The sequence below is a fragment of the Pituophis catenifer genome, unplaced genomic scaffold, assembly GCF_029215685.1.
Source record: "Pituophis catenifer annectens isolate HBS135680 unplaced genomic scaffold, rPitCat1.0.hap2 SCAF_10, whole genome shotgun sequence".
Classification (NCBI taxonomy): Eukaryota; Metazoa; Chordata; class Lepidosauria; order Squamata; family Colubridae; genus Pituophis; species Pituophis catenifer.
Window position 1 is genome coordinate 14,971,020 of NW_027256890.1, and position 16,700 is coordinate 14,987,719.

Genomic DNA, 16,700 nt, shown 5'->3' on the forward strand with positions numbered 1-16,700 from the left:
AAAAACACAACAGGGCCCTCCAGTAAAGTCGATTAAAGGGTCTGGTGGAGCTGGGCACGGAAGGCCACCTGTTTTTGACTAAGTGAGGAGTTCTGCATTGCATTCTGGCATGGCTCCTCCGAAGGATGTCAACACTTTATAGAAAGAGCCAACTGGTCTCTTGTGCCGGCACATTATGTAGCATACTTAGCCTTGTAACACAAGGCTCACAACAACAAAAGGCCCCGGATCACATTCGCTACCCAAAATTGTATCTTGTTCCACCTATTAAATGATTGTTGGCTAACAGTTCTGGAATCATCAGATGCTCCCCAGCACAATGGCCGCCCTATCAAGAAACCTGCAATGCTTCAAGTCCCAGTGGATGGGATTTTAGTGTGCAACGCAGATAGTCCTCGACTTACGACAGCTCGTTGAGTGACCGTTTGAAGTTGCGACGGCACTGAAGAAAAAGAGACTTTTTACGACCATTACAGAATCCCCCATGATCAAAATTCAGACACTTGGCAACTGACTCATATTTACGACCGTCGCAGCGTCCCTGGGTCAGTGATCCTCTTCTGCGACCTTCTGGCAAGCGAAGTCCACGGGGAAGCCAGACTCACTTAACAACCGTGTTACTGACTTAACCACGGCAGAGATCCACTTAACAACGGTGGCAGGAAAAGTTGTAAAACTCACTTAACAAACGTCTCGCTTAGCGATGGTAATTTTGGCGTCGTAACTCGAGAGCTACCTCTAACCTCAATTTCTCCTCGCGCTCGTCCTGCCAAGAATTTCTTCTCACCTGTTGCCGGTACATCGAAAATTTACTATCGATGGGTTCGTACTTCATCATCCTCTTCTCAGTTAATTGATTGATTTGGGCGTTGACCTCCTTTATCTGCAAAGACAGAAGATTCGAGAAGAATGTTTTTTGCAATGAAGGCAAACCGGGTTTGCAGACAGAAGCCAGTTCCAGAAATAGGCTAACTTCTCACTAATGGATTTGGATGAGGTGGGGGGAGGGTGGGTGGGTTTTACAGCCAAAAGACACTTTCTGGAATTTCGGGGCGAACCCTTCTACAATTACGCCGGGCGAGTTTTAAAATAGCAAATGGCGACCGCTTGTTTTCACTTCGCTTGTGTGCTTTTTAGCGCTTGAAGCTTTTGTCAGCGAGCAAGCAATTCAAGGAGCCTTGGTAGTACAGTGGTTTAATGCACCCTGTTATTAACACAGCTGCCTGCAATTTCTGCAGGTTCGAATCTTACCAGGCTCAAGGTTGACTCAGCCTTCCATCCTTTCTAAGGTAGGTGAAATGAGGACCCAGTTTGTGGGGGCAATAAGCTGACTTTGTATAAATATACAAAAGGATGAAGGCTATTGCTTAACGCATTGTAAGCCGCCCTGAGTCTCCGGAGAAGGGCGGCATATAAATCAAATTAAAAAAAAAAAAAAAAGCCAGACTTCTAGAGCTGGAAGGGGATGCTAGGCTACAGAGTCTGATGACTTTCTCAGGTCAGGAGTCCCAGCTAAAATCCCGTAACAGGTGCGGTTCAGTCTCTGCTTACATAAATTCGGTGAAAAGGCAGGGATTCTTTGCTTAAACTTGACTACATTCTATCAAAAACCAGTTAGTGTAAAAAGCTAATATGTAGAGAACAATGAAGCGTTATTTATTATGCCCAAACTAGAGATTGAGGAAGGGACGCGGTGGCTCAGTGGCTAAGATGCCGAGCTTGTCGATCAGAAAGTTCGGCAGTTCAGCGGTTCGAATCCCTAGTGCCGCGTAATGGAGTGAGCTCCATTATTTGTCCCAGCTTCTGCCAACCTAGCAGTTCGAAAGCACGTTAAAAAATGCAAGTAGAAAAATAGGGACCGCCTTGGGTGGGAAGGGAAGAGTGTTCCGTGCGCCTTTGGCGTTGAGTCATGCCGGACACATGACCACGGAGACGTCTTCGGACAGTGCTGGCTCTTCGGCTTTGAAACGGAGATGAGCACCGCCCCCTAGAGTCGGGAACGACTAGCACAGATGTGCCAGGGGAACCTTTACCTTTACGAGGTTGAGAAAATACACGAAGTGGCAGCTGCAGTTTGACTGCAAATCTAAACAACAACTATTGTATTACCTAAATGACGGAGATTGGTTTCAAGACCGTCTCCAATTTTACAGCCCAATTCGTATTTTTAAAGACTCGGTTTCCCCAACCTGCCTGCCGTGATTTATCTTTTGAAATAAAGACACACCACAGAGCCTCTTCTTTCATTCCTGCTTTTTTGAGTGCCACTGTGTAAATCAAAGGCATTTTATTGGACAGGAAACCCGAGATAGGAGCCTGGATAGCTCAGCAGACTAATGCATTGTAATTTAACTCCAGCTGTCTGCAATTAGTAAGTTCGAATCTTGCCAGGCTCAAGGTTGACTCAGCCTTCCATCCTTTCTAAGGTAGGTTAAATGAGGACCCAGTTTGTGGGGGCAATAAGCTGACTTTGTAAAAATATACAAAAGTATGAAGGCTTATTGCTTAATGCATTATAAGCCGCCCTGAGTCTCTGGAGAAGGGTGGCATATAAATCAAATTAAAAAAAAAAAAAGGATAAAAACCCGCACCTATAAATCTAAATTTAAATCCGCTTCTCTTGTAAACCTCTTGATTTCCCTCCAGCTCACTGCCCTGCTGCTCAGCTGGTCAAGCCGGGAAAAGAGACGCTCGACCGATACCACGTTTCTTTGCTCCTCACTCAAGGTTGATCGTTTTTACTAAAAATAAGCAGCCTGACAGCGCGTTAACTAGCAATGCTTCTTTGGGGCTTCTGCTAATAAGGAAATGGATATTGATTCATGAATTTATAACCCAGAGGGAGGAGACTGACTTTGCAACCTTCTGGCGTTTCATGAATGAGGGCGCTGGGTCGTTCCAGCTCCTGAATGTTGAAAAGGGTCTCCTGGGATAATCTCCAGGGAGGCCGACGTTATCCCGAGATGACCCCTGCCATCTATTTCAAGGCATGTGGACAATGTCTGGACAGTTGCAAGAGAGGGTGAATGTTAAGCCTTCTTAGGCTAACCTGGTGCCTTCGGAAGGGAGTGGGTTACAGCTCCCATGCTTCCCAGCCAGCCTGGAATGACTCCGAATATGTCCACTCTTATGCTCCCCAAGGCCATCTGGCCAGAGCCTGCCCTGAAAAAAAATAATAGCACCTATCCTCTATGGATGGAACGGCCTTTAGTCGTTTAGGAAGAGGAAGGGTTGTTATTATTATTCTGTGGCCCTTGATGCTCTCTGCCGGGGTGAAATGCTCCCAGTTCGGACCAGATCGCCTGATCTGGTAGCGATGGCGGTGGGTGGTTCAGAGAACTGGTAGCAAAAATCCCTCCCCCCCTCCCCCCATGCCCAGCTGAGCCGCACGGTCATCAGAAGCTTTTTTTTTTTTTTTACTTTTAAAAACATTTTTTTTACAACCTCTTCGGCCGAAGAGGTTGTAGAAAAATACTTTTAAAAAGCCTCTGACGATCCCAGCTGAGTTGCCTGATCGGCTGAAGAAGTTGTAGAAAAAATGCTTTTAAAAGTATTAAAAAAAAAAAATTGGCCACGCCCACTATCACATTATCCCTCCACCAAGCCATGCCCACAGAACCGGTAGTAACCAATTTTACACTGCTCTCTGCCCTTATTTTCTTTCAGACGTTTCGCGACCCAAGTAGGTAACCTCATCAGTGTTAGAAGGGAGGGGAGTCGGTGGATGGAGGAGGAGGAGGAGGATTGTGGGAACCTTGGTGTTCTCTTGGTGGTTTTCTTGCAGACGTTTCACGACCCAACTAGGTAATCTCATCAGTGCTATTTATTTTCCGGCCCACCTACTTTGGATTCCAGCTCGTTGAGATCCGATTGGCCCATGGCTGGCTCGGCCACCACTTTCTGCAGGAGAAGCAACGACTGTTTCTTCGTTTCCAGCTCTCTGGGAAATTTCTCGGAGACCAAATAAGTGTTGAACTTTGTCTCTTCTTCTAGACTCTTCATTAAGCCTGAACAACAAAGCAGAACAAAACCCTCACATCCTGCATGTGTCTAAACAAAGGGAGGAGAAGGGCCATTTAGCGTCAGGGTGTAATAACTGTAATTTAGACCCAGCTAATTTAGCAGCCGGTGGCGTTAATTTCTGTGGGAACCAATAAGGAAGGAGGTCCCCCGTGTTTCAATTGGCAGAGATAAATATACAGCACGTTAGCAGATATAGTCAGCTGGAGAAACCCCCAAAGCGCATAGGTTTTTGTAGAAAGAGATGTCAATTTTTCCCCCTCCGTTTCCTGAACAGGGATAAAAGATGGAAGAAAAAAAAAAATTCAGTCTAGATCAGTGTCAATATTTAAACGCACGCGCAGCCGGTCCTCGCCATTTCCTCGGGTTGCCTCCACGCGCCCCCAAATAATAAGACCTCCCCGAAAATAAGGCCAAGCACTTATTTCAGGGTTCAAAGAAATAGAAGACGGGGTCTTATTTTCGGGGAAACACGGTATCAATCTTATTTGAATTACCGTAGAATGTATGACACCCAGGCGCCACTGTTGACGCATTGATATGTTTGTAAAAAACAAACTTTTTTTTTTTAAAGAAAACTGCCTACTTCAGACTGTGAGATTAGCACACACACACACACACACACACACGTCCCACCGGGACCGAAAGCCATCCTAATTTCCCCCCAGTTTTCAAAGAATCTTGACTTCTGCAAGGAGGCTAGAGGAGAAAAAAATAAAATAAAATGCACTTTAGGGTTTTCTATTATCCTTCATAATCTCTCCCCTCCCCTCCCCCCGACGTTTCTTTGTAGAGTGCCTCAGGCCAGACCCTGCCTGGGGCTTCGGATCCCTCGAGGGCCATTTTGCCAGCGGCATTGTTACGTGTGCAAAGCTGTGAGTTCGTATTCATCTGTAGTTGGGTTTTCCCCCCCCCCCCCCCATCTCTTCTTAGAAGAAAGAAAAGAGCGATCTGCCCATATTGGGGGGGAGGGGGGAAAGAGGCAGACTGTTTTTTGTGAGGCTGCCCTAAGGAACGTGCTCAAGCCAGAGAGAGGAAGAATAAGTCGTCTCCATCAAATTGCCTGCCGTTCAGTTCAAGACGAAGAGAGCTTCTCTCCCGAGACTTAAGGCCAGGGCTGAAATTCAACAGGTTCTGCAGAACCGGTAGCGCAAATTTTGAGCAGTTCGGAGAAACCGAATATTATTTGATTTGGAATGTTTGGTACAACTGGTTAGATAGTGGATGTAAAGATTAGGAAATTAGAAAGGGAAGATGATTAATGAACCTGTAAGCAGAATTAAGTACAACTATAAAGATAGATGAAGAATCTTTAACATTATGGTTTGATAAGATATGATAAAATGGAAAATATACATTATAAAATGTAAAAAATAACGAGAGTAAATAATACACATCGTATGCATATTAGCATATATAAAGGAATATATATATGTGTGTGTGTGTGTGTGTGTGTGTGTATCGGATGTATACCGATACCAAAGTGTTGTAAAGATGAAAACCGTGATATAAAATCAAGAAAACTGTTTAATAAAAATGAAAGAAAGAAAGAAAGAAAGAAAGAAAGAAAGAAAGAAAGAAAGAAAGAAAGAAAGAAAGACTTTCGTGCACACGCATGTGCCCTAGGCAGCTCCTCCATTTTCGTGTGCGCGCTCCCTTGTCGGCACTTGGTGCCGAAAAGGTTCTCCATCACTTTCCTTCCTCTTCAGAAGAAGCCTCACATGGAAACTCCCTTTCTACAAAAGAGCAAAAGGCCCTTGCTGTTCGCTTGGATTTCAAATGCAGAAGTCAGAACATCATTTGTTGATGATATTCGGAAAGCTCCTGTCAACCCTCTGAAAAATAAATGGGAGCCGTTGTTGATTTTTTTTCGGTTTTGACATTCTTCAACCTAATTCTTCTAATCCTTGTGTTGATACCAAACATAGACAAGGACCAAAGATTTAAGTGGCTCTGTTGATACTATAAACACCGGTGGTTTTCGTTTTTTGCCAGGAAAAACAAAAAAAAAAAAAAACTCTCTCTCTCTCTATATATATATATATTTGTCTATGTAAGTTTTCACGGGTATATATGTGTGTATAGTTAATATTTCAGGTTTCTTCCCGTGTAATTGTGGATATATCCCTAAAAGGGTAGAAGCGACGTTTCGACAGAATCTCATCTGCCATCATCAGGCTTATGTTACAGCAAAAGACCCTTCACATAAGCCTGATGATGGCAGATGAGATTCTGTCGAAACGTCGCTTCTACCCTTTTAGGGATATATCCACAATTACACGGGAAGAAACCCGAAATATTAACTATACACACACACACACACACATATATATATATACCGTTCCCCCCAAAATAAGACATCCCCTGATAATAAGCCCAATCAGGCTTTTGAGCGCATGGCAATAAGGCCAAGCGCTTATTTCAGGGTTCAAAAAAATATAAGACAGGGTCTTATTTTCAGGGAAACACGGTACATAGTGTATATCGTCTGAGCTTACCAAAAAAATCAACAGTGTGAAGACTGTTTATGGCAGGGGTCTCCAACCTTGGCAACTTTAAGCCTGGAGGACTTCAACTCCCGGAATTCCCCAGCCAGAATTCTGGGAGTTGAAGTCCTCCAGGCTTAAAGTTGCCAAGGTTGGAGACCCCTGGTTTATGGAGATTCTCTGTCATCCAGGTCAAGGTTGTCCCAAAGGTGCTTTTTTTTCAAGAGGCAACTGGACTTTGTGTTTTTTTCTCTGAAGACGTTTCACTTCTCATCCAAGGAGCTTCTTCAGCTCTGCGTTAGTTGTGCCTTCTTTATAAATTCTGCGACCTGCTCCAATATTTTTGTTGTTACGGAGCTGAAGAAGCTTCTTGGACGAGAAGCGAAACGCTTTCAAAGAAAACAACAGAAAGTCCAGTAGAAAGCACCTTCTTCAAGTGTGAAGACTGCAAAGTCCTTCCGTTGCTGTTGCAAAAAAAGTTCAAGAGGCTAATTGGGATCTCCTCCACCAGACTTTCCCCACCTTCTTCCTCTCCGCAGCCACGACTTAAAACACTCCAGCTGAAAATCCAGGCGACTCTAAAGCACTTTAATCTGAGACGGGCCATCACTCAGCGTTACTCAGCTCTGTCAACAGCTGATGTCATCGGTTCTTAGCAGGAAAAGACCTGAGCGTATCTTAGTCGCGCTTACGCAGGGGGTTAAACTATGCAAGGCCTGCTAGAATCCAAGAGGAAAGGGAATCTTTCAGAGCTTAAAGTTTTAAAAATAGGATAACGGGCTGTCTTTGAGCAGGTCAATCTGTTGGTTGTTGGTTTAAAAAAAAAAAAAAGACCCAGGATTAATCCTTCCCGGGCGATAGGATTCTCCGAGACCAACAGAAATAGAAAGCTATGAAATTGCACCAAGTCAAACTCTGAAAATGTAAATTCAGAGAGAAGGGGTGGTGATGGAAATTACAGCTTTTGCTTTTTTTGTGCAGTGTTTTTTAAGTGCATGTTTTGGGCAGAAGACCAAAAGCCACAGTGGTGTGTGTGTGTGTGTGTGTGTGTGTGTGTGTGTGCGTGTGTGATGGATTGGGAAGACTCCCACTTACTTTCTGGCTTTGAATCCACGGCTGCGTGACGCATATCCTTGAGCTGAAGCTGAATTCGGTGCAGTCGCTGCTCTGCGTGAAAAAGCTGGGGAGGGAGGGAAAAAAAAATAAGCACAGGGTTTTTGTTTTTTTTAATTCCTCTGCCCCCGATTCTTTGGAAATAAGATAGCTTCGTGCCAAACAAAGAGGAAATCTCAGTGAAAGAACGGCTAAATAGATGGAGGACGCATACAAAGGGCTGGCTGTTCCCTCCCAGGAATCAGGGGACATTGAAATGGCAGATTTGGCAAGACAAACTGTCCACCTGTTGTGCCAGCTCTTTTTCTCTTTTCTTTAAATGGACCTGGTTAACATTGTGTTGGCGAAGCAGCGCGGAGAAAACCTTCCTAGAGAGGTCAAGTGATTAGTCTCGGCATCTCAAAGGCTGGCTGGCAAGCAAGGGCCCTGCTCCCCCAGGTCTGCTATGGGGAAGCAGGGAGGGAGTTAACATGAACCCCGATTTCTCCACGAATATAGATTCTGGGGAGCTTTAGGACCAGCAAAAAATTAAAATTAAAAAAAAAAAGGAATACAGGTAGTCCTCGGCTTACGACCACAATTGAGCCAAAAAAAAATTCTGTTGCTAAGTGAAACATAGGTGAAGTGAGTTTTGTCCCATTTTACGACCTTCCTTGCCACAGTTGTTAAGTTAATCACACAGTTGTTGAATAAGCAATAAGCAATATTGCTTATTGCTTAACGCATTGTAAGCCGCCCTGAGTCTCCGGAGAAGGGCGGCATATAAATCAAATAAAAAAAAAAAAAAAATGAATCAGCTTTTGCTTGTCAGAAGGTCGCAAATGGGGATCATGTGAGCGACAGTCATAAATGTGAGTCCCTTGCCAAAGCATCTGAATTTTGTTCACGTGATGCTGCCACGGTCGTCGGTGTGAAAAGCGGTCCCAAGTCCCATTTTTCAGGGCCGTCATTTCCGTCACTAAATGAACCGCCGTAAGTCGAGGACTACCTGTATTGAACCAATAAGAACGCCGGCATCTCTGGGACAAAAAAAACCCCCCAAAAGATCTTGAATAGGAAGACCCCATACCTGGTTTTTCTGCTCTTGCTTCTGCTGGGCGAGGCTCTCCTCCCGCTCTTTCTCCACCCGAAGCTGCCTGGCCATTTCAAGCATCCGCTGATGGTTCTGCACCGTCTCCACCTTGGGAGGAAGGGGACAGGCCAAGCGAGTGAGCCGAGAAAGCCATCCCGGGGATCGTGTGTCTCACAGGTTCGCGCCATCCTTCCTTCCTGTCCTCGAGACTTTGAGGAGCTGTCGTCTCCTCCCTGCCATGGGGCTCAAGTTCTTTCGAAGTTCTGGAGCCCTGCCTGGAGAAGATTGGCTTTTCCTCCTGGGAGACATCTGATGCCCTTCTCCAGACTCACAGCTTGTAAAGCTTAATTCTTGTTTGCATTCCCGCAAGCCGAAGGCGAGGGCGTCTCACGCCCGCCTACTTACCCGCTTCCTCAGCCGTTCTACTCGCTTCATCAGCTGATCCTTCTCCTCTTCCATTGCGGTGATATCCTAGCAGTGAGACAAGAGACAAATCGGTGGCGTAAAGGAACATTCAGCCCTGCAGATCAGAAACCCCTACAAAGAGAAGTATCAGTGAATTCAGCTCAGGATTCCAATGGTGTTACTTTAGGTGTGTTAATTAGAATCAACTCACCGTGCTCAAAGGAGGAATTGGGTCTTACTTTATAGCAGGGGTCTCCAACCTTGGCAACTTTAAGGCCTGTGGTCTTCAGTTCCCAGAATTCCTCAGCCAGCCATGGTAGCTGTGGAATTCTGGGAGTTGCAGTCCCCAGGTCTTAAAGTTGCCAAGGTTGGAGACCTCTGTTTTACAGAATTTGTAGAGGTGAACAAATGACATCAAGATGTATGACTTATACATTCTCAGGGGCTTCCGTTCCCAATTTGTCCCGACTTCAGGTAACCAAGTAGTTCTGAATTGGCAAGTGGGCTTGTAAAATATTTCTGAGTTGGACGACCGTGTAAATTTAGACCAAAGAGGCTTGGCCTGTTTTTAGAAACGTTATGTTCATTTTCAGATCTCAATCTCAAACCTTTAGAAATCTCAACATTTTCTTACCCTTCTTATTTCTGCTGTTGAAAAGCCAGAGGTCCTGAGCTGTTCGCATTCTTTATGTAAGCCTTTGAAAGCTTCCATCAGCTCTTCGTACTGCCAAAAAGAAAAAGATGATTTTTTAATGCCGAAATTATCATCCATTAATTCTCAGCACAGTCATGCTTGAGTTATACCCCCAGGGACAGGTGAACAAATTAATAGATGTATGTTGTCTCTTGAAATGACCCATTTTTAGAGATCAAACCTTATGAATTAAATCCCAAACCATTTTTGTCCTGCATTTAGAGAACAAAGCACAAAAAAACCCCCCAAATGCGCATATAAATTTTTTGCAATTAGATGACATAGAAACATGATTTCTAGTCTCCCCCAAAATAAAATATATACCTTAATGCATAACTGTTATGTATTAATGTATATATCAAATATATACATTAATAAGAGCAAAATCCTAGGTCTCACCTCAGCAGATGGAAACTTATAAAGCATGACACATTTAAAAAAACCCAAAGAGGTTTATCCATGTTCTGCCTTTGATTTGCCTGTCTTACAAGCCGCCATTGAGTGAATGTTTTTGTGTGCCTAGCTTTCTTGCAGGAGGGATGAGGAATGTTCGATCAAGGCTACCTGTCTGTTGGTATCAGCCACAGTGTCGTCCTGAAGGAATTCGGTTGGCACATCGATCTTGATCAGAAAGCGGGCCAGGTAGGCCCTTTTCTTCAGCTCATTGGTCCTCTGAAGGAGCCAATGCAGGACGGGGTGAATGACGGGCTTGCTCCCCGTAACTAACCCTTGACGGAAGGTGCTCCTGCAATAACAGGAATAAAATCATTCAAAGATTTAAAATAACGGTAGCCAAGAGTTAGCAGTTTCTTGCATAGCTATCAAAGGGCGGAGGGTCCGTTAAATCAGACAGTTTTTCAAACTCAAAGACACTGGTTTCTTGTGTGATTCTTCATCCATCAAGGTAAAGGTAAAGGTAAAGATTCCCCTCGCACATCTGTGCTAGTCGTTCCTGACTCTAGGGGGCGGTGCTCATCTCCATTTCAAAGCTGAAGAGCCAGCGCTGTCCGAAGACGTCTCCGTGGTCATGTGGCCGGCATGACTCAATGCCAAAGGCGCACGGATCGCTGTTCCCTTCCCACCAAAGGTGGTTCCTATCTTTCTACTTGCTTTTTTTATGTGCTTTCGAACTGCTAGGTTGGCAGAAGCTGGGACAAGTCACGGGAGCTCACCCCGTTATGCGGCACTAGGGATTCGAACCACTGAACTGCTGACTTTTCAATCGACAAGCTTAGCATCTTAGCCACTGAGCCACTGTGTCCCTTCATCAATCAAACCGTCTCCCAATTTTTCTAAATTTTCCAAAAGGCTGATAATTTCTATGCTTCCAGTTTTCATCCCCAGCTGCTCTCAAAGACTGTGCCTTGGTGAAGGCCCAGCCCCTGTATCTATTCAGACAAATGAATTAAAATCTCCCTTTCTCAGCAACTGTGTCTGAGAGGTTGTCTGTAAAAGCTGGCCACAGCACCAGGTGCCCGATTTAATTTAGCCCTGGAACCATGCCAAATGCCATCCTCTTCAGATAAACCTGGCAAATTCCCCCACACAATCATGGCTGCAGTTCAGGGAATTAACTAAGAAGCAGCTACTGGTTTGCCATTAATCAACTAAATATGAACTGTCCATTTTATATTGTAAGCTCTTTGAAAAAAAAAAGTCACTGGCGCTTTGTGTTAAAACAGCAGCACCCTCTAGTGTTAAGCAGAATGTACAAAGGGGGCTGAAAAAAATACAGTATATGCAGCAGCGGTCCGATCCAGCCTGAAATAAATCCCCAAATCAATAGTGTTAGTTTGGAAGCAGAATCCAACTGATTTCATTGTGATTTATTCCCACATACGTTCGTAAACTTGCTGAGGTGGAAACATGTAATAAAAAACAAACTTTCTGAGATTGTCATGACTGTCCCCATCCTTGCACCCAACTCCTCAGCCCAGTCAGTCTTCAAAATTAAGATTATCTAACGAAGAGGAATAATGGCAAAGTATCATGTGACAGGTAAGCTAACAAACCAGTGGCTCTAGAAGAGGTAAGTTTTGTGTAAATATATGATGTTATTGCATTCAACAACAGCTGAATTTTATAACTGTGTGTTTTGAGAAGGGGGCTGTGTTTTTCCTTTGTTTTTTTAAATGTTTTTAGTAATTTGTAAACTATTCAGAGTTGCTGGGAGTTGGGCACCATACACATTACCTCTACTACTACTACTACTTACAAGTCACTGGTACCTCCTGGAGGTTTGTACTTAAGAATGCCGAGCAGGGTCAACATCCGTTTTGCTGTGTGTTCCGGCAATTCTTCTCTAATGTCAACGATGTGCTGAAAGGTTTAACCACAGTTGAGGTTACAACTGACACAAATAAACTACATTACTGTGTGCAGCTTAAGGGGATCAAATATAATGAATGTTAAGAGCCCGGGGATGTTCTATGGAAGTTCCAGGAAGTGAAAGCATTAGTCATGTAATCAGATGTGATTTTCCTTTCCATGAGTTGAGGACGGGCATAGTCAAATTCACGGGATCTCAATCGTCTTAGGCATGTCTCTTTAAGATGAAGAAAAGGGTTTCATTTCGAGGCAAACCACTAAAGCCAGCCAAATCTGCCTTTGGTACATCAGTCCTCCACAGTCTGACACCCTGCAGATAAGTTGGTCAAAACATCCACAATTTTGATCAGTCCAGCCTTTGCCAGCTCTGGGCACCAGCTTGGATAAGGCTAAAGGATCAAGCCATCAGATCGAATCATAAGCTAGGGGGAAAAAAAAAGATCCCCAGGATTATCTAATTCAACCCTCTGTAATAGGGGTGTTGCGGTCCGCCAGCAGCCTGCGGAGCTAGCAGCGGAGTCGGACAGTGAGAAGGCTGGGGGCCAGGCCATGGGCCAGTCCTGGAGTCTGGGGAAGGCCCGGATGAGGGCTCTGCATCGGAGGCAGAGATGGGGCCAGGGCCATCTGGGAGTGATGCACAGACTCCGGAGCCCCCAGAGGCAAAGGAACAGGAGGAGCCTGTTCCTAGTGCACGCATGCACAGAGCTGCCAGAAGGCAAGAGCACCTAAAGCAAAAGGGATAACTCGGGAGTAAGGCCAGGAGATGACTGGCCCCTCCCATAAGGCTTAAAAGAGAAACAAAGGCACTTGGGCTTTTTGCAGGAAAGCAACGTTGCTAACTCTGTTTCCAGTCGGCATCTCTTCTTTGTTTCTGAACTTTGTGGGGCTTTGCCAAGTAAGGCCTTTGGCAGGGTGTCAAAGAAGATAAAGGTTGGTAATTATCCTGAAGGATTTCTTCCGAAGGACTTGTTTTGCAACTAATTGGGACTCAGCTGGGAATGGACGTAATTTTCAGATGTTATAATAAAATAGGTTTTTTTGGGACTAATTGTGTATTGTAATGACTCAGTAAGCCTAGGTCACAACAAGGGGTGTCAAACCCAAGGCCTGGAGGCTGGATCCGGCCCACAGGGTGCTTAGATCTGGCCCATGGGGCCGCCCTGGAAACAGCAAAGGACCAGCCCACAGTGCCTCTGCAAGAGAAAACAGAGCTCAGCAGGGCTGCAGGCATCCCTCCCGAGCTCCGTTTTTGCTGACAGAGGGTTGCAGGAAGCCATCACAGCTAAAAACGGAGCTCCGGAGCCCATTTTCGCTGGCAGAGCGCTTGGGCTGCCAAAGGCGCCCCCGAAACGAGTGACGTTGAACTGGCCACGCCAACCCCGGCCATATCCACCCCGGCCCTCCAAGGTCAAACACAACCCTGATGCAGCCCTCAATGAAATCGAATTTGACACCCCTGCTCTGTAAGATGCAGGAAAAAAAACCAGGACTGTTTTCCAAACAGAGATTGCTGTCCTGGTAAAAGTCTGACGTACCTTGGGGTCAATCTCGCCCAGGACATCGCTCAGCAATTGCAAGAGCTGCGTTGATTCCAGAGAGTCAAAAGTGATCAAGTTGAAATTCTTTTTGAAGGGCTCTTTGTTGAGCTTCTCGACAATGAATTTCAGTTGGTCGCTCATGATGGCGTCTAGAAAAGGATCTGCAGGAGGGGAAAAGAAAAAGAGGTTAAGGAAGAAGTCGCTGCTTTTAATCCGCCCTCCATTTTACTAGATTATTTTTATCGATTGATTGGATTTCTATGCTGCCCATCTCCCCTACAAGGTGACTCTGGGAGGCTTACAAATTATAAAAAGAAGCAAAAAAACCTAAATTCAGTTAAATTTTGATTAAACATTAATTACAGCTGCTCAACACCCACCCACCCCAAAGACTCTTTAAACAGGCCATTAAAATGCAGAAAACGATTTCTTCAACAAAAATGGCTTTAATGCCTTAGGTTGTTTCTCTTCCGTTGCATTGGCTGTGGATTTCTTTTTCCTCTCTTCCTCGTACCCCATCTGGATTCCCCCGTTGTCCATAGTGGGAGTGGCCATATCCACAAGGGAAGGATGCTCACAGGGGGTCTCCAGCTTGAGCAGGGGGTTGGACTAGACGACCTCCAAGGTCCCTTCCAACCTCTCTCTCTCTTTTTCTTTCTTTTTTTTCTTTCCTTCCTCCCTCTTTCTTTCTTTTCTTCCTTCCTTTCCTTTCTTTCTTTTTTCTTTCTTTCCTCCTTCCCTCTTTCTTTTCTTCCTCTTTCCCTTTCTTTCTTTCTTTTTCTTTCTTTTCTTCCTTCCTTCCCTTTCTTTCCTTTCTTTTTTCCTTCTTTCCTTTCTTTCTTTTCCTTTCTTTCTTTCCTCCCACCCTTTCTTTTCTTCCTCCCTCCCGCCTTCTTTCTTTCTTTTTCTTTCTTTTCTTCCTTCCTTCCCTTTTTCTTTCTTTCTTTTTTCCTTTCTTTCTTTCTTTCTTTTCCTTTCTTTCTTTCCACCCACCCTTTTTCTTTCCTCCCTCCCTCCCTCCTTCTTTCTTTTTTTCTTTCTTTTCTTCCTTTCTTCCTTCCCTCTTTTTCTTTCTTTCTTTCTCTCTTCCTTCCTTCCTTCCTTCCTTTCCTCCCTCCCTCCCTCCTTTCTTTCTTATTTAAATTTTTATCCACCCACCTCACTTATAAGGGTCTATGTTCATCCACAACTTGACTGGGCTGCTTGGGCTATTACGGCACATTTTGGGGGCTGCAAACCCCCACCGCCCCTTGCAGGGAAGGCGAATTTTCCCCCCTCCCTCCAATTGTGGATGGGGGGGTGGCCTTTCAATTACTCTACTGACATAGTTGGCAGCCTAAAAAGGGGAGGATTGGGGGGATTTTTAGACCCAGCAAAGGGGGCCCAACTAGCTCCTTGCAGGGCTTCCCAAACTGGGCCACTGCAAGAGGGGTGGACTACATCTCCCATAAGTCCCCAGCCCTGGGGAATTCTGGGAGTTGTAGCCCACCCCTCTTTGCAGTTGGGAACTGGCCTATTTGGGTGAAAGGCCCCTCCCACCTCATCCAACTGCATCCTCTTGGGGGGGCAGCCCAGCCCCCTCCCACTCAGGCTAAATGGAAGCGAGGGTCCTCAGCGCCCCCAAATTTTAAGGAGGCCCGCAAAGACCACCCCCCTCTTTCCGCCTCCCCTCCCCTCGCGCCCCTTCCCCACCTCGGGAAAAGCGCCGGGCCCGCCTAGGCCTGTAGTGACGGTTGCTAGGCGACGGGGGTCCAGTTCCGCCCACGTGACCAGCATAGCGGGGGAGGGAGGGAAGAAAGGAGGCGCGGCTTGAAGACACGCCCCTTCCAGCCGTTGACGTTATGAGAAGGGGGCGGGGCAAGGCGCTCTCTCGGGAAGAGTGAGGAGGGGGAGAGCGGCGATCCGACTGCGCCTGCGCGATGCGAGGAAGCGAAAAAGAAGAAAGTGGAAGGAAAAAAAAAATCAGAATTTTCTTAAAAATGAAGAAGAGAAAGAGGATTCGGGAGGGGCCGAGGATGGTCTCGCGGCCGAATGAACTGGGCCTCCCCTCCCTCCCTGCCCTGGCACTCAGGAGGGTTTGGACTACAACGCCCAGAATCCACAGCCCGCTGGAGGAAGGTTTTGGGGGGTTGCATTGGAATGCGTCGCCTCTGGAAGGGGCTGCTGCTCCCCAAGAATGGGGCTGACCGGATGCATTGAGTCCCAGCGGGGTGATTTGCAAAAAAAAAAAAAAAGTGCTTGGATAACCTCGGGATGGGAGACCACGAGGAAATCCTGCAAAAGAGAAAAGTGAACAGCTGCCACTTGGCTGCCAAGGAAACCACCTGAAGCCATCTGGGTTTTTGCTCCGACAGGTGGAGGAGTACACAAGACCAGGTCTTTGGTTACCTGAAGACCCAACAAGCTAGGAATTGGGTTACGGGGTGCAATTTTGGGATTGGAACCAATTAACGAGCCCCTTTCATTAGGGAAAAACCTGCCTTACCCTCTTTTCCCCCTTTCACCTTGGAACCCTTTCCCAAAATTAGGATTTCCAACTCATTAGGCTTTCCCAAATCGAATTGGGCAGAAACCCCCCCTCGGATCTGGATTCACGTAACCCCCTCCCCGGATTTGCAAAGCATTCAAAAGACTTTAGCTGAAACTGGAGAGATTCATCTCCATCCTCAACAACTAGAAAGTGCAAAATAAAAGGTGTGGCTTTCGGCATATTGTACAAGAGGGATGTCCAAAGCTTGGCAAATTTAAGCCCTGTGGACTTCAACTCCCAGAATTCCCCAGCCAGATGTGCTGGCTAGAGAATTCTGGGAATTGAAGTCCACAATTCTGTTAGGGGAATTCTGGGAGTTGAAGTCCACAATTCTGACGGGGGAATTCTGGGAGTCAAAGTCCACAATTCTGGCTGTGGGAATTGTGGGAGTCGAAGTCCACAATTCTGGCTGTGGGAATTCTGGGAGTCGAAGTCCACAATTCTGGCTGTGGGAATTCTGGGAGTCGAAGTCCACAAGTCTTAAAAGTTGCCAAGCTTGGACACCCTTGCTGTA

General features: G+C 45.8%; 2 protein-coding genes across 3 annotated transcripts in view; one reads left to right on the forward strand and one right to left on the reverse strand.

The window, feature by feature from the left end:
- Positions 1–15,361, reverse strand: part of IFT81 (intraflagellar transport 81) — a 31,119-nt gene extending 15,758 nt beyond the window's left edge. For both annotated transcript variants that reach the window (XM_070950346.1, XM_070950345.1), the window contains exons 1-10: positions 15,349–15,361; positions 13,654–13,817; positions 12,006–12,109; positions 10,355–10,535; positions 9,731–9,820; positions 9,097–9,162; positions 8,689–8,799; positions 7,602–7,686; positions 3,844–4,007; positions 788–883 (exon numbers count right to left, since the gene is read on the reverse strand). In XM_070950346.1, the coding sequence (XP_070806447.1) occupies positions 788–883; positions 3,844–4,007; positions 7,602–7,686; positions 8,689–8,799; positions 9,097–9,162; positions 9,731–9,820; positions 10,355–10,535; positions 12,006–12,109; positions 13,654–13,797 (1,041 nt within the window). In that variant the 5' untranslated portion in view covers positions 13,798–13,817; positions 15,349–15,361. The remainder of the gene's footprint in view (positions 1–787; positions 884–3,843; positions 4,008–7,601; positions 7,687–8,688; positions 8,800–9,096; positions 9,163–9,730; positions 9,821–10,354; positions 10,536–12,005; positions 12,110–13,653; positions 13,818–15,348) is intronic.
- The window catches only part of GPN3 (GPN-loop GTPase 3), a 182,429-nt gene that overhangs the window by 98,421 nt on the left and 67,308 nt on the right, over positions 1–16,700 (forward strand). The gene's annotated exons all lie outside the window — the stretch shown is intronic.